Source organism: Leuciscus leuciscus (assembly GCF_965113295.1).
Source record: "Leuciscus leuciscus genome assembly, chromosome: 8".
NCBI classification, from domain to species: domain Eukaryota; kingdom Metazoa; phylum Chordata; class Actinopteri; order Cypriniformes; family Leuciscidae; genus Leuciscus; species Leuciscus leuciscus.
In genome coordinates this window covers 38,755,878-38,777,974 of record NC_138732.1, presented here as the reverse complement: position 1 = coordinate 38,777,974, position 22,097 = coordinate 38,755,878, and the positions used below count along the sequence as shown (strand labels likewise).

At 38.5% G+C, this 22,097-nt stretch overlaps 1 protein-coding gene across 3 annotated transcripts in view; it reads left to right on the top strand.

The window, feature by feature from the left end:
* Positions 1 to 6,311: 6,311 nt before the first annotated feature.
* pls3 (plastin 3 (T isoform)) overlaps positions 6,312 to 22,097 on the top strand; it is a 34,182-nt gene continuing 18,396 nt past the window's right edge. The window contains exons 1-2 of one of the 3 annotated variants that reach the window (XM_082178336.1): positions 6,312 to 6,450; positions 18,464 to 18,574. In XM_082178336.1, coding sequence (XP_082034462.1) covers positions 18,514 to 18,574 — 61 coding nt within the window. In that variant the 5' untranslated portion in view covers positions 6,312 to 6,450; positions 18,464 to 18,513. Of the gene's footprint in view, positions 6,451 to 15,671; positions 15,830 to 16,927; positions 17,098 to 18,463; positions 18,575 to 22,097 lie in introns of those variants that run through there. The other 2 variants (XM_082178334.1, XM_082178335.1) reach the window with 2 other exon arrangements.

Genomic DNA, 22,097 nt, shown 5'->3' with positions numbered 1-22,097 from the left:
TTCCTCGAAATTTACACTTATGAATACTAAATCTTAACATTAAGCTTCCTGCAAGTGTGTGTGTGTGTGTGTGAGAATGACCGTGTCTTCCATCATCTCGCTTTCTGATTGGATATTGTTTCGTTTCACGTGATAATCTCCAGAGAGTGCGCGTGTTTGTCCTCGGAGTTCCCCCCACACATCAGGATTTCTGATCGTAAATATTAAACACGTTTAATATTTACGATTCGCGATCGGAACGGCTCCGACGTTCTTCCGAGCAGGTTCGGACACTCTTAACACACCTCACACCAAGGGAAAATCTGATAAAATAATCTGTTGAACCATCAAGATAATCGGGACATAGCTAGGATTGTCGGAAGGGGGGAAATCGGCCCAAAATCAGCCCGATTATCTTTTGGTGTGTACCCAGCATTAGCTACTATACACCACCAAAAATGAGAAGTCATAACTATTGTAATTATTAAACAAACAGCCAGGGACGTGGGAACTATATTGTGAGAGGGGGGGCGGGATTCTTGGGGGGGTTAGTGTAGGCCTAGTAGCCTGTGTTATGTATCCTGATTGACTTTATGATTAGTTAAAACCTGTTTTGCACATGCATCCCCACAGAGTTAACCATTTCAGACAGTAGGCTACCGGACAGCCTCTGTCTCGTTCACTTCAAGTCTGTGGGCGTTACGCACAGCTCAGTGTGGCCGCTCCAATTTACCTTCAATGAAATCTATGTCAAAACGCGTCAAAAGAGGCAATGCATTTACGCAGAGCAGGGTCATAAACGCGCAGAAAACGTGGCCATGTGTGTCTGGAGTTCAGCGAGCTCCACGGACCACTCCTTCAGTCTATCCACGGAGCGCTCTAAAGTCAACAGCGCTGAATGAATGATGATCTGCTTTTATGTCATTTTTCCTTTTTTATTCAGAATATTCACAAATGTGTTAGCTATGGCATGAAATATCTGATATTCCGATTGTCAAATATATGCAAGTGGAAGTGTATTGTTGTTTAAACACCTTTATAACGATCGCGTTAGTTGAGCTGTATGCGCGATGGGCGCCGCCGTGTTAATTTGTGCCGCAGACGCAGTTCAGAGAATCGGATCTGTTGGATTTACAACACGTGTAAATTTCACATTCATCCACTTCTCCCGAAATACATAAAAGTAAGTGGCTGGTGAACTGGGAGAAGAATAGAGTAAACATTAAAGTTACTTGAATAAAACGTGTCGAATTATAATGGAAAGGATTATTATTACCTCCGAAAACAATACATTTAGAATTTGTAAAATACACACTGATGTCTATAGACATCAGTGTGTATTTTACAAATTCTAAATGTATTGTTTTTTTAGTAGCCTACTTAGGCTATGTGAATTTATATGTCTGAAACCTAAAATAAACAGTATGTGGTTGAAAACACTGAAAAGTTGTGATATATGACAGCTCTGAGCGCGCCTGTCTCTTGGCTAAATTCAACATTTGAATTTAGCAGTTGATCATGTGATGCACTGACCGTTCTGATCACACCGGTGTGAAACGCTCCAGGGACCAGCCTAGACTGATCACAACGGTGTGACCGTACGTGCGAAAGGCTTAAAAACAAGAAATTTTATGACACAAAATGTTGAAATGTAGGCTTAAATCAAACACATTTAATTCAGATTCTGTATATATAAAATGGAAACCAAAAACAACGAAAAAAACAGCTGGCTGACCCCTAGAGGGGTGGGGAAAAGGGGTGGTGATGGGGGGGGCGGCCGACCCCCCGCCCCCCCTGTTCCAACGTCTATGCAAACAGCTAAGAACCCTTTTCCTGGATGAAGACATCGAATATATAGCTAATGTGACAGACATGTTTAAACCATTCTGCTTTGTCCAGTAAATCCTTAAAAATGGGTGGACCGTGTATAAACTTATTATCATTTGCACTGTAATTAATATGAATATAATTAAATTAACAGAAAAGTTCAGAAAATGTCTGGGTAATGAGCTGCCAGAATATCTTCTGTTATTTTTTGGATTTATTTAACATTTGCAGTTTGTATACCATTAAATAACAGAAAGTGTCCTTTTTTAAAACACAGAAAATATCCTGTATTATTTTACTGTCTAACTTTACAAAAAATTGACAAATTTAAAAGTAAATTTACAGAAAAGCTGCCAGTATTTGTTCTGTTGTGTATATACCCTCATTTAGAGGGCTTTAACCTCACAGATTAGTATGAAGTTCAATGTGCTTGAGCACACAGCGTAAACTATAAAAACCCTGTCAGAAAGCAGTCATGTACTGTCTGTCATGTGCACACACACTCAGATTCAGCAGGAGAACTGTGCAGGTCGTGCCAACAAAGCTCTCAGTTGATCATTTACACTTAAAACCCATGTTTTGAAAAAGACAATTTATGTTGTGCTTCAGGAAAACGAATGTCTTCATCGTCTTCAATGTGATTTTTACAACTGTGTCCCAAAGCTGTTTATATCACTGTGCTCTGATTGAACCTTTTTTATAGTTTTATGAAATATTACGTCAATCTTCAAACCACAATTGTTAACAGCTTAAAACCTGCAGCTTTTAGATACTGTTCAATTATTGGCTTTTCCTTATTGAATGTCAGCTTAATAAAGACAAATCAAATCTGCAACCCTGTTGCATACAACCATTTTACTCATTCTGTGTTTTTATTCATTTATTTATTTTTATTTATGTTTGTATCTAGAAAATAACACACATCAGATGTGTGATAACACATTACAAATCTGTATGCAGTATGTCCAAAATTGTTGTAATAGGGTTGAAAAAAGGCAATTCTCCAAATATTACATAAATATATTTTTTTTATTATATTTAATTTGATCTATTTTGTAACCTATACACTGTAAAATGATCTGTTAAATTTACAGCCAGATATGTACCAAAATTTACCGTAAAAAATACGGTAGTCAAATTTGAGGTTTTACAGATTTAAGTTAAATTTACAGTAAAAAAAAAGAAAAAAAAAGTCATTAACTGATATAATGTTAATTTACCAACCTATTGAAATACTTATATCTGTCTTGTGCCTTTGTAATACACTGACAACCACCAAACACAGTGTTGATGAGAGTAACAGGATGAATCAATTTTTAAAAAGCAATAAACATTCATTTAACAGCATTAGATGCAAGATAAAACTCTAATGTACGCAACTGATTAGATAAAACTAAGAAGAAACGAAAATACATCAAATGTGAAGTGTCACGCAGGGAATTCTGGGAATGTCAATGTACGTTTTTTTTCACTGTAAATCACGATAATTTTTCACAGTGGAAAGTGTCTAATAATGCTGGACTGTTCTATATGTGAGTGCATTGTAAAGTCTCTGTCATGTAAAGGAAGGTTTATTTAGCGTTTACTCTCTTCCTGCTGATGCTGTAGGTTTGAGTATCATGTAGAAGTTGTTTCCAGCGCAGTGTTAGTCTTACACACACACACACATTCTTGTACATCTATCTTTATGAGGACATTCATTGACACAATGCAGTCTCTAGCCGCTTACCCTAACCTTACCCATCACAGCTAAGTGCCTAACCCGACCCCTGACCCTAAACCGACCCTTAACCTCATTATAACCTGATCCTAAGTCTTGACCCTCAAACAGGCCTTTAAAGGCTCTTAGAAAGTTAACTCTCTTTGTCCTCACTCCAATGGTCTAAAACTCAAACTGGTCCTCACAAAGATAGTTGTACAAGTACACACACACACACACACACACACACACACACACACACACACACACACACACACACACACACACACACACACACACACACACACACAGTGCTTCTCCAGCCAGCTGCTCAATATTGCATTACACGACTGCACTGTCTAGGTATGTATTTATTGTTGAGTCCGAACAAAAGACTTTGTTATTATAACCCTTAAACTTTTTATATGCCATTCATGTGCTCAACGGCTCAATGTTTCTCACCCAGCTTGTCTGATTATGTTGTTTTTCCCTCCGCTTTATGATGCCATTCATGCATTTCCATAAGGAAACACCCTGCGTGATGATGAAAGACGTGAAATATATGATGAAATATGCAGCAATATGTCCTCTAAAATAGACCACTGTAAACAATAGACCTGGAACATGACCATTGTCCAGAAACCGCTCGTCCCGTACAGCCATGGGTGCCGGAGAGACTAGCATCTGTTATATTAACACTGTGTTTACACAGCCCACTTTAGACATTATCCTAAAGTAACTTTGCAACTACGGCAACTTTTTCTACTAACCCGAACCCTAAACTCACAGTCTACTAATATAATGAGAGTTAGTTGACATGTAGTTGCAAAGTTACTTGTAGTTTGTAGAATGTCTATTAAAAGCTTATTGAGTGCATGTAACCCATCTGATATATATAAAATTATGAATAAATGCCTGATTGGCACTTTTTAATGTTATATTTCCAGCAGCTTTGAGCCTGAGCGTTCACTACACCATCAGGACATGAACGCCTGGAGGAATACAGCAGCTTCACTCGCAGCAGGACAGTTATGCTGTTAATAATAACTTCTGCTCCTCACCTTGGTATTTCCTCCTATTCTGGAATACGAGTCCGTAATTATGATCCAGAAAACCGCTGTGACCTGAAAAACACTATATGGAGGGAAAAGAAAAACACTCCAGTCGGCAGCGTGACTCATAAGAAAAAAATATCAATCGTTTCATTTTTTATGATGATCATAATAATATCAAAATACAGAAATGAATGAATGAATGAAAAGGAATTCCACTGAAATCCATTCCTACACTAACAGAAAGTATGTAACGGGTCAGTTACTCTTAAAAAGGAATGAATTAGCTACTAATTATCTTCAACAGCGTATTCGATTAATGTACTAATTACTCTTTCTAAAAACTATCGGATTACTTATTAAATCCCATATCGACCTCAACCAGTTGAACAATACAAGAATCGACTCGAAACTGCGAGTTAAGGGAGAAGGTTACATGTTGATGTTAAATCCACTATTGTTTTATATAGAATTTGTATATATTATTTAATGCAATTACATCAGAAATAACTGATGTGATTACTTCACTTACTTCACTTCTGTAAGTAATTAATGTAATTAAATTACAGTAATTAGATTTTAGGCCTTAATTACAGCAACACTGCATGTGAGACCATTGTTTTGGGCATCCAGTTCTATATTCATTGAAGCACTGTTTAGTGTAATCTAAAAAACAATGGCACATGAATATGGTTATCAATATAATGGTGTTTATCATAGTATCATGGTAATACACTGTAAAAAAAAATTACATCCCCAAGTGAAAAATTTCAAGTGACCGATAACATCAAAATTTTTCAATTAGTCTGACGTATTATTTCTCATTGAGCCAATGTTAACAGACTATTGCAACAAGAATTGTACTTGGGCCAATTGAAAAATGTAGATGTTATCGGTCACTTGAAAATTTTGATTTGGGAGGGTTAGAATTGTTTTACAGTGTACCATCTCTGATACATCGCTGTACCATTGTGTACATGAGCTGGACGTCAGTCAGTGTTATTTCAGTAGGCTATCATTGATATACTAGCATATTTTTGTTAATAGATTGAATTAGATTGTATTGTTATATTTTCTGTTTTCATTTTAGATTTATGTGTAATAATAATAAATAAATAAAATAGCCTAATAAAATCCAAAGACACTTGTCAGCAGCATGACCCAGACGAAACAGAATCAGTCATTTTATTTTTATTTTATGATCATAAGAATATCAAAATACAGCTATGAATGAATTAATGAAAAGTGAATAACTGAATTAAATTCCTACACTAACAAAAATCACATGTATAACTGTAATACCATATTGTTTTTGGACATACACCATACAGTATATTCTGTTGAGTGTCATCTAAAAACAATGGCACACAAGTACAGTAATCAATACCATGGCATATATATCATAGTAGGTAATACCATCTGATACATCACTGTACCATAGTACTGCAACACGGGTAGTGACTAGTGAGCTGGACGTCATGGCAGTGTTATCATTGATATAGCCCAGCACTATTATAATAAACTGTCCTGTGAGTTTTACTATTTTTGTATAATATATTTCAATTCGATTTTATTTTTATATTTTAATTTTAGATTCATGTTTAGTTGAAATATTAGCCTATTTTATTTTATTTTATTTTTATTATAAAAATAAATATAAAGCCTGATAAAATCCCAATCGCCTCAGCTTGTCCTGTTTGGTAGACAGTTCATGTGTTTGCGAGTTCAAGTGTGTGTGAGGCTGTGCTGCCACAGAAGGCTGTCTATGTAGTCAGCACAGACTCTAGTGTGTGTAGTGTACTGTAGCAGACGCTGTGTGTGAGACACGGTGAGAGTGTGTGTTGAGTGTGCGCGTGAAACGCCAGCAGGGCAACAAACACACGGGCGGACGCAGTAAGTTACTGAACTTATTAAACTATGTAGAGCACTTTTATGTTTCAGAATGTGTTATTTTTCTTCCTACAAGCACGGAGGCATTATGTTTTAATCTACATTTATAGCTACATACGATATGGAGTTAACGTTACAAACAGTCTCGCGCCTTATTGGAAGTTGAATATATTTTATGTCCTCTGCATTAGGAAGTTTTAGTCTAACTTACATTTTCATTTCGATATGCTGCTAATGCTATGAAACGGTTTTTTTTTTTTTACCCCTCAGTGTTCATTATTATTATTTGGTTTTTAGAGACGGTTAATCACGTAATGCGAGTGTTTATGTGCAGCCGGAAGCATTTATGGTTGTTGTTCTAATATAGCTGTGATTTGATGACGAATGGATGAAATAGGTGACGCGTTTCTCAATTAACCCGTTTCACATGAAACGCCCTTTGCGATATTTTACATCCGATAAAGATCTGAACACAGCTAAAGACTTGAGTCTGTTTTGTACTTCATAAATCTATAATTAGGCTAACATTCTTAATAAATCTGGAACGCTTGCGAACTTGTTTATGTTTTGAATAGCATGCTACTCATACTTGCAATGTAGTATTTAGTGTAGGCTATATAACGTTAATGCATGTAAAACTGCAGTGTGCTTGACCAGACCCGACTGTTGAGATGAACCACTGATGTCAACTGCATGTGCTCCAGGACTTAGGCTATTTCATTAAACTACTTCAGTTTAAATTGTGAGATCACTTGAAAAGTGTATGTTTATCTTTGCATGCTGTTCATATATCAGGACGCACTATAGCCTATGTACAGTGTGCTGTGTAGTATGCACTTTATTTAAAACTTTCTTAAAAGTCAGCACTGAAATGGAAGTTGTGACAGTCTTTTCTATTGTAGTGAAACTCTTCTCAAACAAGAACAAATGTAGGGCTGGGCTTGATTTTGTCCGTGGGGAAATTATTGGATGGCTGTGGTTTGCTATTGGTGGATCTCATGCGAGTGACATCATCAGAAAAGATAAGAGAAAAGATGTTGCAAGAGGGAGGGGAAGTTATTTTGATTTAAAGATTAGGACTCATGAATAAAATAAATAAATGATGATGTGCATGGATACATAATTTATTATACACTGCAATACTGGCAATACTACAAAACTGGCAGTCCAATGGAGTAATAATTAGGTGTTGAAATTGTGGTTTAGATTACTTCCAGATCATTTATCAGTGTCAAAATGAAAAGCAAGTTGAACACATTGCATTATGGGATACAGTATACCATGTATATTTCTAGTATATAGCCTAGGTACTGCATACTCTTACAGATGTTTTTGACCTTTCAGGCGTCTACAAACTTTTACATACTGCAATCCAAGTAAGAGACAGTAAGATTTACAGGGTCCCATGCAGTGTTCACTGCTCCTTACTCCCTGAGCACGCGATGTCTGTTGAGGCTGTCACAAATTCGCGTTTTTATAGTTTACACAGAGACGATAACGGTAACTTGCACTTTGAAACCCATTTTCAGAAGCTTAATTTCAGGCCACCAAAATGCCGTTGTCGTGTTAACGAACGGACAAAACGTGTTTAGTTGAAAACGCTGTTGTGTAAGCGTCCCCTTAGATGTGTATTTTATCTTATTTAACTGTAATCATGATAGTTGCGCTGTAATAATCATCCCTGCACCACGCTATTCTCGCATCTCGCACAATTTACTGACTTATTTATGTATTCTTATGTGTTTATGTATAACTTAAAGGTATAGCGGAGGATGTTTTACTTCCTGGTGGGTAGTCTAAACTATTGGTCCTCCTAATTGTCAATCATTCTGGTGAATCAATCAAACTTTTCAAAAAGTGGAGAGGGCGGGTCTTATCTAAAATTTGGAAAGATCCTCTGCTATACCTTTAAATGTATTAAAAACACTGGAGCCTCAAATCATTTTTATGCATATTAGTCAGTCTTCTTGCTATGACTGGTGGGTAATTTTCTCTCTCCACTTCCTGTGAAGTGATGTATCGATGTTCCCTTATTCCCCATTCGCAGTGCCCTTTAGACTGAACATGTGCGCTCCCTTCGGATCGGAATCTCATTTGGTGGAAGACACTGTGATGTTCACTTCGCAGGACGTTTACTGTGTAATTGAACACACTTCCAGTCTTTGCTGAAGTAAACTGTGTGACACACTGGATGTGAACTGTATAGCATGTGTCAGCAGCCAGTAGTGTGAGTTGTTGAGGTGCAAAGCCCCAGACGTGAGGCAATTCCCTGCCTGCATTGCTGGGCTAGATAGGAATGTGTGGTTTTTATTTTAATTTTTTTCATTGCTCGTCAGACAACCTTTGAAAAGGCCATAACAAAGACTGAGAACTCAGATATCTTGCATTGCTTTCCCAAAGCTGTGATTGGTTCAGGAAGCAGGAAGGTGTGAATCTGTCTGCATTCCTGATCATTACAGAGCCAGTGTTTAAGGAAGAGGTCACTTAAAAACAAAAAATCTGTCATCATTTACTCACCCTCAAGTTATTCCAAACCTGTATGAGTTTCTTTCTTCTTCTGAACACAAAGGAATATATTTTGAAGAATGTCGGTAACCAGACAGTTGTTGGACCCCATTGACTTCCATAGTATTTTTTTTCCTACTATGGAAGTCAATGGGGTCCAACAATTCTCTGGTTACTGACATTCTTCAAAATATATTCCTTTGTGTTCAACAGAAGAAATAAATAAAGAGTAAGCTATATAATGACAGAATTTTCAAGTGAATTTTTTCAGTGAGCTATTCCTTTAAGTACGTCTGGCTTTGTCCTCCTCGAAACACTGTTCATCCTGGTGTCTGTCATGCTGTGGTTATATTCTTCCTCCGAGAGCTGTCTCGCGTTCTCAAACCCTTCATTCTTCAGCTGTAAGTGTTACTTGCCGCCGGTTCACTGGAGCATGTTCTCGGTCAGAGCCGTTCCTGGAGAACCGTGTGGTTTGGACGCCATTGGTTAAAGTGATGTCAGGACAAAAATGCCTCAGCAATGTCTGTGGGAGGCTGTTTGCTCATGGCCTTCCAAGCATATGACTATTGTGCTGAATGAATCTTGATTATTTTGAATGATATGCCATGCCTCTCAGGATAGACAGTGAGAGGAAGTATTCAGCGCTGTATTGAAGACAACACAGATGGTTTCTATTGACACCACTCAAGGTTGGCTTCTGTTATGATTCCCTAACTGATATTCCTCAGGCCTGTTGTGTCTCTCCGTCTCCTCTAGTGGGCGTATAACTAATGGTCTTGAATGAAAATGAAAAAAAAAATCTGTTGGGCTCTTTAGTGTTTTGACTGTTCGGGAAGTCCAGATGGTTCCACCCCAGTTCTGCCACATTTTCCCCTCATAAAAGCCACCAAACTTTGAGTCTTGATATGCAACAGCACTCCAAGAAAAGCCTGTAAAAACGGGGACCGATGCTCTTTGTTAATATGAAGGAATTTTCCGTATTGATTTTTTACGTGTGTATTTTGAATTACGCGTTGCACTATGTTGTGTTTTTGGGTTAAAAGAAAATGTCTGTGAACTTGGCAGAAAGAGACTGGTGCCTTTTCTTTTTTCCAACAAATTTTTTTTTCTTACAGTGAATAAGACCTTTTTCCACTTGGAAAGAAGCATAAAATGCATTTTTACATGTTGTAAAGACATTGGCTGCGTCTGAAATCGCTCTCTTGAGGAGCTACTTTTTTTGAATAAGTATTTTGTATGCGCTAAAAAGGTGTGTAATTGGCATGAATGTAATCTGGTTCTGCATTCTCCATGTTGTCATTATCATGTGACCTACCAGCACGCTTCACTGCCATTTATTAACATTAGCAACACATTATTAGCTGTTCGATGACGTAGTTAAGCCAAAGGCTAATCATATCAATTACCGTTATGTGTCTGACGTTGTAGAGAGCGATACATAAAACGCTTTACCATTCTGAGACGAGGACTTGTAGACGAGCCTGTATGATTCACTCTTCCTCTTCTTTTCTGGATCAGTTTCTGGGTCAAACATGGCTGAATTAAACCCGTTTAGCGAGTGGATCAGGTAATCAGGCGGAGCTCATTTGCATATTTATGATCTGCGTAGATTCAAGCTATTTTAAGGCATGAAGACATTTTCACAGGAAAAAAACATTTAAACATGTCATTTTGATTCTCAAAGATCAAGCGTAGCATCAGTTCTGGCAGGTCACATCAAGCTCGCATCAGTGACTCTCAGATGATCCACATCTACCTGTAGGAATACAACGCCTATCACTGTATATATATATAAGCTCCTTCAGGATTATCAGCAGCTATCGTGTTTCTCAGTAGCTCATTACCCTCCTCCCTCCCCAGCTCCTCCTGTCCGGTCAGGATTTGGCATTCAGATTCCCCTTGAATCAGAATAAATTCTCGAATTATGTTGTACTTTAAAATCTTGAATTAATGATATCTGCAATACATTCATGTTGGTTCTGTTCTGTTTACCCTAAGGGGGGTTATTGCTGCTCTTATCCATGCTAGACTGCATGGACGCGCAGGGAGTTCTTGCCCAGAACAGAACCATACCGCCAATCCAAACTGTATGCTAATTGTCAATCGTATTTGACAATAGTGGTCCTGACAGAAATACGTTTTAAAGGAATCGTATGTAAGATTGTGGCCAAAACTGGTACTGCAATCACTTTCAAATTACTGTAGAGCGGTGTATCCGCTACTTTTCACTACTTTTAAGAGGCTTTTTGTTGTTTTTGGAACTTGATGTGATCGCCATTGATTGTATGGAAAAAAGCAACGTGAACATTTTGCTAAACATCTCCTTTTGTGTTCCATATAAGAAAGAGAGTTGTATGTTTGGGACGACTTGACGACAGCATTTTCAGACCGGTAGTCTGTCTTTTTTATGTGGTTTTGTAGTACTTCACTGGTTTATTCATGCTTTATGATCTGTGATAACCCGGTGGAGGCTGTAGACTAAACATGCTCTGACCACACAAACCTGCATTCACCTCTAATGTCCGGCCTTGTGAATCTGAATGTTGTGAATATTGTTGCTCTTCTCTTGGCTGGACTTCATGTTCCTTTCTTTTCTTCAGTGTTTAAGTTCTTCCTCGATTGAATGCTAGGAGGGGGTCATATCAGCAATCAGCTATTCCTTCCTCTAATTTGTTGTGTGACTCTGAATCCCATTTGCATTGCTCTAAATATACTGCAGATTCATTGCAGTGTGTGTTTAGATATGTCGTCATGATGTTGTTTTGAAACGGTAGGCTACATTTCACATCACTCTGTTGGTCGATTTTATCACTTTGAATGGGACTGGTTATTAAAAGCTCGTGTTACGTATAGAGCCGTTAGGAGTGAACATGTTTGCGTGAAGTGTCATGTTTACTGTGCCATTCAAGTTCCTCCACTTGTACTGAATTTTTTTGAGAGAATGTCCCGTTTCAACATATATTTTGCTTAAAGAATTGTAAGAGTTTTGACGATTTAATGATAAGAACATTTCCCTCACAAATTATTTTGTTTTTACTGTAATGCATGTTTTTTACTAGTAATTTGTAAATCACAGAATGATTAATTTATTTATCAAAGTAACAATATACAGTATAAAAGTAATAAAATACAAATAAAACAATCCAGTTATAGGAATGTTACAATGTTTTGAATTTAAATACTTTTAAATAATACACAGCCTGCTACAAAACTGATATCACTATACTTTTAGAAAAGATGTAAAAAAAAAAATTAAATGTATTTTTTTTGCATTATAGTAATACGATTTTCCAAGATGTTATTTCTTGGTTCATATAAAATCGTCACACACACACACACACACACACACACACACACACACTCACTCACTCACTCACTCACTCACTCACTCACTCACTCACTCACTCACTCACTCACTCACTCACTCACTCACTCACTCACTCACTCACTCACTCACTCACTCACTCACTCACTCACTCACTCACTCACTCACTCACTCACCCCCACCCCACCCCACCCCACCCCACTCCACTCCACTCCACTCCTGGTTACCTATAAAGTTCCGTATTAATTACAAGATATTGCTACTGACTTATAAAGCCCTAAACGGCTTAGCTCCAGTCTATTTAACGGATCTTCTATCGCCCTACAATCCATCGCGCTCTTTAAGATCACTAAATTCAAGGCTTTTGGTCATACCTAGGATATTCAGAACCACCAAAGGAGGGAGAGCATTTTCACATTTGGCTCCAAAACTCTGGAATAGTCTTCCTGATACTGTTCGTTGCTCAGACTCGCTCTCCCAGTTTAAAACTAGATTAAAGTCGCATCTCTTCAGCCAGGCATTCATATAATCCTACAGTTCAAACTACAATCCGGCCTCTAGCTCATAAATGCCAGAGGAGAACTGGCCCCCGACTGAGCCTGGGTTCTCCCAAGGTTTTTTTTCTCCATTAGGTCACCTGATGGAGTTTTAGGACCCCATTAGGTCACTTGATGGAGTTTTTCGGTTCCTTGCCACTGTTGCCTTTGGCTTGCTCAGTTGGGGATATTTTGGGGATATTTAATTTAATTTTATCAATCAATAAATTCCTCTTGAAACAAACTTTGTTGTATTATTTAAATTTAATACTGTGAAGCTGCTTTGATACAATCTGTATTGTGAAAAGCGCTATACAAATAAACTTGACTTGACTTGACTTGACTCACTCACTCCTCACTCACTCACAAGTTGTAGAGATGTTTTCTTGTCACAAAAAGAATGTGAAACACGTATGTAGATTACATCATTTTAAATGAATAGATAATTTGAGTTTATTTTACACACTTTAAGCATTATTCTATCACATATCTTATATCGCATTATTATCGCATATCGCATTTTTCTTCAGTATCGTGCAGCCTTAGTTTGCACTGTAGTAGACCTTTGTTCTGCTGCTTTACGATTGTTTCTTCTGGCAACAAAATGCCAGCAAATGTCAGCAACTGTTGAGAAGAACAGAGGTGAGAGAGCTTTAAAATCTTAGGCTAGTTGTTGTTTTGCAATGGTGGAATTTGAAGATCCAACACAACTGTGTTCTCCAGCTGTTATGGGGATTTTTCCTCATGAAACTGAATGTTCCTGATCTTCAAGATCTGACTTGTTTAACAGGTGTTGTGTTGTGTTGTAACCTGAGCTTCAGGAATGCCAAAATCAGGAATTCCTCTGTGGTCTGGCAACACAAACACATTCATAAAGAAAGGAACCTTTCACTTGTGTCTAGAAATGTATGCAATGTGAGCAGGGCTCCTGTAAAGCCTTTTATTTGTGAATAATGTTAGTCACGATTGTTTTCAGAAGGGTTTTATAAACACGTCATCCATTGGTTATGATTGGACAAACGGATAGTCCCGCCCCCAGATTATGCCGTTGGTTGAGCAGTTGTTGTGTCTGACTGGATGTTTTGTGCCACAATGTTTTCGCTTTTCGGAAATCAACTGATGATTTGCTTGTCTCATAAGCTGGGATATGAAAAAATATTTTGACAATCCTTATCCTTCATATTACACGCACATACATAGAATAGAGGCTCGTTAGAAAACGTGCATGTGACGACATTTCTGCACAATGATATTACATTGCTTCCTCCATGTTTTGTGACACTTTCAGAGTGAAATGCCCAGCATGATCAGTTTAATCTGTGAATCTGGCAATGTTTTATGTTGGTTGTACGTATCATGGCAGTTCAGAAATGAAGTGTTCAGTGAGTGGCACTGCAAGGTTAATGATCTCGTTTGAAAATAACGTAGCACCAAAACTAAACCCGACCCTAAACCTAACCGATAGTGTTAACAAAAGCCAAGACAATGAAGCAACATGGCCATTTTAGCTTGCCTCTTCAAGTTTTTTATCGTGACTCATGTTTCACAGGACTCATACCCGTGTGTAATATTGTACTAGGTGAGCTACCGAGCAAGTTTACTAGAAAAGATGCGTATGGAACTGGTTATGTGATGCTAACATCAAAATGTATTAGTTCACCAATCATGCGCGTGGTAAAAGGCCATGACATAGTAGCTTATTTTATAATGAATCGCATTTAAAAAAGTCTTTATTTATCAATGATCTGCTCCTGTGATCATAGCTCCTGTGAAAATGATTAGAAGATGTTGGTGTTTTATTATTTAGATCTGGTATGATTGGCTAACCTTGTATTGTGAAATACAACATAGTTCACACGTTTTCATCAGGGTGCGGCCAAGTTTCTGCTGGAAAGGCATTGGCATGTAAATGCGAGTGGTTATATGTTAATGAGCCTATGTTTCTGCTGTCGTGCAACTTGTCCCAGATCATGAGAGCTGTGCTCTTACTTTTCATAGAGACTCATGTTTTCATGAAATGGGCAAAAAAGGAGGTCTTGGCACATATCTGAGGGCCACAATATGTGGAGGTGGGCTATCTTAACTTGGGGGCCCTGGCAAATGCATAGCAGTTCGCTAAACCCCAGACCCATTTATAACCCACATGCAACTTGTGCTTTAGGCTATGAGAAATAAGATTATGATGCACAAGCCAAATTTGATGAATTTAATGCTGAACTGAAACAGTAAGAGTGTGTTTTGAGGTCATCATGCCCTCATTTAGGCGAAGGTCTGTCTCTGGGAATGTTCTGTTATTTATCATGTGGCCTGTTTCCTTAGCAAATGAATGAGTCTTTGTTATGTACCCGCTCAGCCGTCCTTGAAATTAGTTTACCACTGATAGACTGTTGGAGGATATTACAAAATGTTTTATTTATTTTCGCAGGCGAATGCCAGCAGTTTTTGCACTGACTGTATGTGATTTTTAACTAACATAAAAGCACAATCTGTTTATTTGAACAGTCTTTTTGCTTGAACATGCAAAGATATCACAAGTTCAGCATGTGTTTCCAAGTGATTCAGTGGAGTGATTCAGCATATGTCTGTCCACACTGTTATTTTTTTCCCCTCCGGTAGCGACTTTTTAAAGCAACAGGATGTTTTAAGGTGAGTGACGGTATGCGGATTTGAGAGATGCATTGAACTTTTCCCTGCCCCTTTTCTCTCTCGTGACTTTATTGCATTGCTCGGTACATCTGGGATGGAAACGTTGGTAGTAAAGAAAAAAGCCAAGCATGCACGCTTTTCCCCTCCCCCTCTCCTTCTCGCCTGCCGATCCCTCCTCCCTCTCCAGCGGACACGCCGACCGCGTCTCCCATAGCCTGTCAGGAAGTGTTATGACTTGCTGCCTAGGTCTTTGTGAGGCAGGCAGGAATGCTGGTGTTTCAGATTAGCCTTGAAGGGTGTGGAGCGAGCACTGCCTCTTCTGCTGCGACCGCTGCTGCCTACAGACCCATTCTCTGCACGCATCCCAACGGTTTGGCTCTCTTTTTCTCTTTTTTTTTGCTTCTTCTCCTCTCCTGTTCATCCCACACTCTCTCATTAACGTTATACACTGGGGAAAAGCAGTCTCTGTTTGTCTGTCTGTCTCTTTTCCCAGCTGCTCTGCCAACGGCACAACATCTGTGAAAGACGTCTGTTGTTTGAGTTCACATTTGTTGCCTCTGTTTGCAGTTTTGGAGTGAAAACGAAGCAGTTTTTGGGTAACTGGTTGTGTTAACTAAGCTTTTTCTTTTTTGCATCTCGTCAGACTGGTAAATCCATTTTGTGTGGTGGGAGCACATGCTCCGCTTTGTGTTTTTCAGTCAAAACCCCAAGAAAGCAATTCTGTGGCTGTTTTTCCTTTGCTTTTGCTTTGTAACTTAACACTGCATAATGGTTTTGACTTTGTTCAATCACTCGTGCAGTGTTGGCAGTCCTTAGAGACTCTGAAAATCTAGTGACTAGACAGGATTGTCTGGTTGCTTAGATTTGTGCATGACTCAGTCCCATGAGGTCAAACTACTCCTCACTCATTTGGGAAGTAAACAAACCTTAGTCAAATTAGACTTTATCTATGCTTGGATTGTGATGAAGGTTATCAAAGCATGAATTGTGGAAGAATCGATTCCAGCTGATGATTCAATAAAGGTATGTAGCACACAGTACTGTGTCCGTGAAAGGGATGCCACAAGGGTGGAGAATTGGCCCGTTTGTGTTTTGTGTTTTTCTTAAAAATTCCAGCAAAGTTTCTGTGTTGGCCTTCCGAATAGCTGAAAGATGACATCAAATGTAGACCTTGAGACAAATAATCGTAGTCCAGCGCTGTCTTTAAGAGTTATTCAAACAATAAACAGTTTAACCATTATGTAACATTGGCATGCCATTGACTCCTTTTAGAGCATTTTTAGAAGTCTCTAACTCTATGCTGTCCCACTGGGGTGTGGTTGGACAGCTGGCACCGCTAATGACATAACTAACTGGTGAAAAAAAGCACGAGCTGGATTGACGACTATGGGAATGGAGATGTTGACATGCGCTGCGGGTGTGTCCTGAATCATCATGAGTTCTTGTAAGGTAGTGGCTAACAGGAGGATGTGTCTTGGGTTGCTTGAAGTGCTGCAGTGCTGTGATCGCTGCCTGTAAGAGCAGATCTCAGGTCAGTGTGTGCAACGGAGGCCGGAACGCTGCATCTGTTCTCGGTTCAGCTGCTGTGGGTGGACTCCGCTCAACAGGTTTTATTTTGTTGTGGCCTCGATTTTAACGGTACGTCAACATAGTGTGTTCACTGCTGCTCACTGACACATTGGGCCATTGCCATAACACTACATTCAAATGGATGATATTAATTATTGTTATATCCTGGACAAATATTTACTATGGTTTTAGTGTATTGTGTTTAGTGTTTTACTGCTTATTGTGTGTTTGGATGATAAGGTTTATGCCACACTTACGTTCTTTAATGGCATTGATGGTTCAATAAAGAACCTTTAAAGGGATGAAAATAGAAAAAAATGGAAATTCTGTCATCATTTATTAACCCTTGTTTTGTTCCAAACCTGTATGAGTTTCTTTCTTCTGTTGAACACTATGGAAGTCAGTGGGTGTCGTCAACTGTCTGATTACCCACGTTCTTTAAAATATCTTCTTTTGTGTTCAACAGAAGAGAGAAACTCATACAGGTTTGGAACAACTTGAGGGTGAGTAAATTAATTTTAGTGTATAGTGTATTACTATACTATTATTGTGTGTTTGGATGATAAGGTTTATGCTATACTCGTATATGTAAAGTTCTTTATTGGCATTGATGGTTCCATGAAAGAACCTTTAACATCAATGGAACCTTTCCATTACACAAAAGGTTCTTTATAGTAGAAAAGTGTTCTTATTAGATTAATAAAATGATCTTCACACTAAGAAAAAGGGCTCTTTTATGAACTGTTCATGTTCTTTGGGGAACTCAGTTGGTTCTTCTATGGCATGACTTCGGAGCCTTTATTTTTAATAAGGTAGTTAGGTCCTCTTTCACAATTAAACAAAAACAGACCGACTGTAGCACAGTTCAGTATAGACTGCATCTGGTGTTCAGATCTGAACTCATCTATCATAACTCAGAGATAAAATAACACATTGATCTTCCAAAGAAACACGTCCAGACTTTGACTTTTGGCTGTGGATTAGACTCTTTCCTTTAGTTGATCTTTTTTTGTTTTCTACCATTTTCAATGTGCAATAACTGGATATGTATGTGACAGTTTGCTCGTTTTTTGCTAGCCTTGATTTCCAGTCGACTCTGCAGTTGACTAAACAAAAAAACTAGCCTAGTCATTTAAATAAATGAAGTAGTGTTTCAATCATTGTCTTGGCAAAGAACCATGTGATTGCACTGCTTTCATTACAGTCAGGTTACATTCAAAAGGACCTGTCTTGACACGCCCTCTCGAACATATGTTTTGCCCAAATATAGTCTGCTCTCGTTTCATACTTGATAGACGTTTGCATGTCGTTTGCATGTCTTATCATCTTACTGTACAATCCCACTTCCAGGTTTCTCTTGCGGAAGACAGGCACCATTGTGCATTTACCACAATTTGGAAGTCCACACAATAAAGTTTTTGTCTTCTCTCCATAGAAGGACACACTTTATTCGACTGAGAGAGCTTCGGGTTGTTCTTCGGGGAGATGGCAGGAAAGATATCTAAAGATGAGCTGGAGGAGTTGCGGGAGGCCTTCGGGAAAGTCGGTGAGTGTTCTTCCTGTCCAACCAGTTTTGTCCACTCTAATCACAACTTGGCATGCCGCCCAACCATAAAGGTGTCCTTTTTCCTTTACGTATCTTGTGATTACTACTGATTTGTCTTTGTTTTCTATGCATGGATGAAAACAGCTAGCCTACATCGCTGTGCAAAGCCTAATTTAGGATCTACTTTCAAATGTCTCATTTGGCTTCTAGTTTTAAATGCCATTGATGAGGAAACTCTAGATGTTTGTTTTTTTGTGTGTGTGATGGCCTAGTTGTTCTGTAATGTTGTTATCTCTCCTCCTGACTTCATGTGCAGCGTGTTTCTTTAAAGTCTAGATTGTTATTGCTCAGAAAAACATCTGGGTTTTTCATTTGAGTTCATGAAGTTTTTGGCATAACCTGTTGCCTGGCTTTAAACTGTCCTCATGGACTTTTGTCTCCAAAACCAGCCAAGTGTTTACTGTCACAATGTCGTGTGTGTGTGTGTGTGTGTGTGTGTGTGTGTGTGTGTTCCAAGTCCTATTCAAACTAAATCTTTTGTATAAATATTTGAATAAGACTTGGATCTATTAAGTAATTGTTTTAGTTTATTTGCTAGCATTAGGCTAACTGTGCACTGAATATTTGCCATATTTTGCACACTGAGAGTGTCAGCTTCGAAATAAGTCTCTTTTAAGCCCGGGACACGCCAAGTCGACGGTCGGGCAGTTTTTATGTGTCGGCCGACTAAGTTTTCTCAGTTTGTTTCCGCACGGTTTCGCACAGTTGGCTGAAATTGGTCCTCGTCTGCTTTTTTTGGGCCGATTCGACATGTTGAATCAACATCGGTGAAAGAGGGAACTCTGATTGGCTGTTCAGCTTAGTGAACGAGTCAGTGCATGAGAATAATAGTAAAACAGCGAGCAAAGAAGTCAAAACGGTACAGATTGAAGGCTGTTCTAATGTTACGTCATCTTACCTGAGTGTTCTTGGCGAATATTTCAATATTAACACGAGAGAAGTGGAATAAAGACAGTGTTTAGCAGGATTGATATTCAAAACGGCACACAGTGTGCTCAGCGTCGGCACACTTTATTTGATTAATAACAGGTATAATTTAGGCTTTTATTCACATATAAACATTGATCAACACACATAGATAGAGCACAAGAAATATGGTCAACGGAAGCTCAAATGTACGCACAAGGACAATGATTGTTCTCACGTGTCAAGCAAGTACAGTTGAGATTTTTAGAAATGATTAGATTATTAGATATTATTAGAATTCAACTATGGAAAAATATTGCCACTATTTTACTGTACTGAGATACTAAGATACTTATGATGCTTAAATAACATGTTAAATCAGCAAAAATAGTAAAAATGTTGGCTTGCAAATTTATTTAATTTTTTTCAGGCTGGTCCAACTATTGCATTTTCAATAGTAAAAAAATTAAATAAAGCTCAGCCAATGTCTCTAATAAAATGTGATTGGTTCTTTTAACAAAAATATTTAACTATATACTTTTATTAATATGGTATGCCTGTAGATTTACAAAAAGCAAGTCATTAAAGGGGTCATGAACTGGAATAAAAAAAAAAAAAAATTCCCAGTGGTGCACTTATGTTAGTATTATTTTTACATAAAAATGTCATAATTTAGAAATAAAAGGCCATTTTCTGCCCTGATTTTAGTCTCTGACTTTAATGCTCTGTTTGAAGGGGCGTGTCTGCTGTGAGCATGTAAATGCTGTGATTGGCTAACAGCTTTGCATATGAAATGAGCATTACATGTGGAACTCTTTCAAACTTTTACTACGCTTTTTCTATTAGGCTACAGCTGTCGAGATTAGCTCATTTTGAAAAGTGATTGATTACAGCATTATATTAAGATCTACTCCCATGGCATGAAAGGTTGCAGCGATGAGCATTGAAGCCGATGACAGACATGTTTGTTGATTGCATTGCAACTCAATTTCTGCACTCGCATGAATGTCTTCATCATAACTAACAGCGCAAACACGATGTAAATAAGAGATCTGTTGTTGTGCAGTCTCTTGAATAGACCAGCTCCACCAAATCCACCAATCATCGACCCAGCCATCTCAGACTTACCCATCAACTGTAACAAGCCAACCAGAGAGGAAATCAAGAAAGCCATCACTCGGTTGAAGGATGCGTAGGGGGGTGTTGTGCAGTGTAGTCAGCATCATTGATTATAACGGGAGGTTTGGCGAGAGTCCAGAACTCAGACACTGATAAACACGCGCTGTTTGATTGACAGCTAAAGGGCGAGTTCTTTGATTGCATTCTGTATATTATTATTTAATTATAATTTAATCACAATACAAAAACAAAAACAACGCAAGAAGTGCTCAAAATACGAAGTTCAGGCATTATTCAGAGTAGCATAAGCCTGATAAGGAGGATTAAAGGAAAAGGAAATAGTTTTTCTACATTGAAATGGTGGGGAGAGCATTCCACCAGCAAGGAACCGTGAATGAGAATGTTCTGGAAAGTGATTTTGTGGCTCTCTGTGATGGAACCATGAGACGTCGCTCGTTGACCGATCGTAGGCTTCTGGTAGGGATGTAGACTCGTAGGAGTGAGTGAAAGTAGGAGGGAGCTGAGCCTGTGATAGATCTGTAAGCAAGCGTCAATGCCTTGGACTTGATGCGAGCAGAGAGAGGTAGCCAGTGCAGAGAGATGAACAGAGGAGTGACGTGGGCCGTTTTTGGCTCGTTGAAGACAAGACGAGCTGCAGCATTCTGCATCATCTGTACAGGTTTGCCAGAAGAAGTCCAGCCAGAAGAGCATTGCAGTAATCAAGCCTAGATATGACCAGGGCTTAATTAAGTTACTTACATGTTGTGGCATTACTGTCGGGTCCATTTCTTACAGTAAAAGTGACAGATGTACCAAAGAATCCACAGTGAAATGTAACAAACAAAGAAAGAATGCTCTACTGAGACATTCACATAGTTGAACATAAATAACCACATTCACAGCATTAGGATCCTTTGTAAGGTAATGTTTTAGTCCAGTGATCCTCTATCTTTCATCTCTCTAACGCGCCAGTGGGCGGGGCCAAAGACGTGATGATGTAGAAGTAGGCGTTGATCTTCTTCTGCTGATGCGGTCTTTCATCGTACTGTTACACTATAATGTGACAAAATCTGAAATTAGTCATTTTCTGATCTTGGATTCAATATAAGCTGTTTTTGGACTAACGAGGAAGTTTTGAGTTCTGAAACTTACAGGGTTGTTTTATTGTACAATGACCTCTTATATGTCGAAAGATCAAGGAAAATTTGTTTTTACAATTCATGACCCCTGTAAAGAGTATTCTGCGATTGGTGATCTTAGACTTCGGTCTATAAGTCTGAGTTTTGAAGTTTGTGGAATGTGTATTTTTTTTCTAATGGTCCTTGACAAGAATGTGGTTCAGACTGCATTTCCCCGTTTATCAGATTTCTCCCGCAGACTGGGCAGAACATTGCAGCCTAAATTGTTGCCCGTGTCCTGGTATTGTAATGCACATACT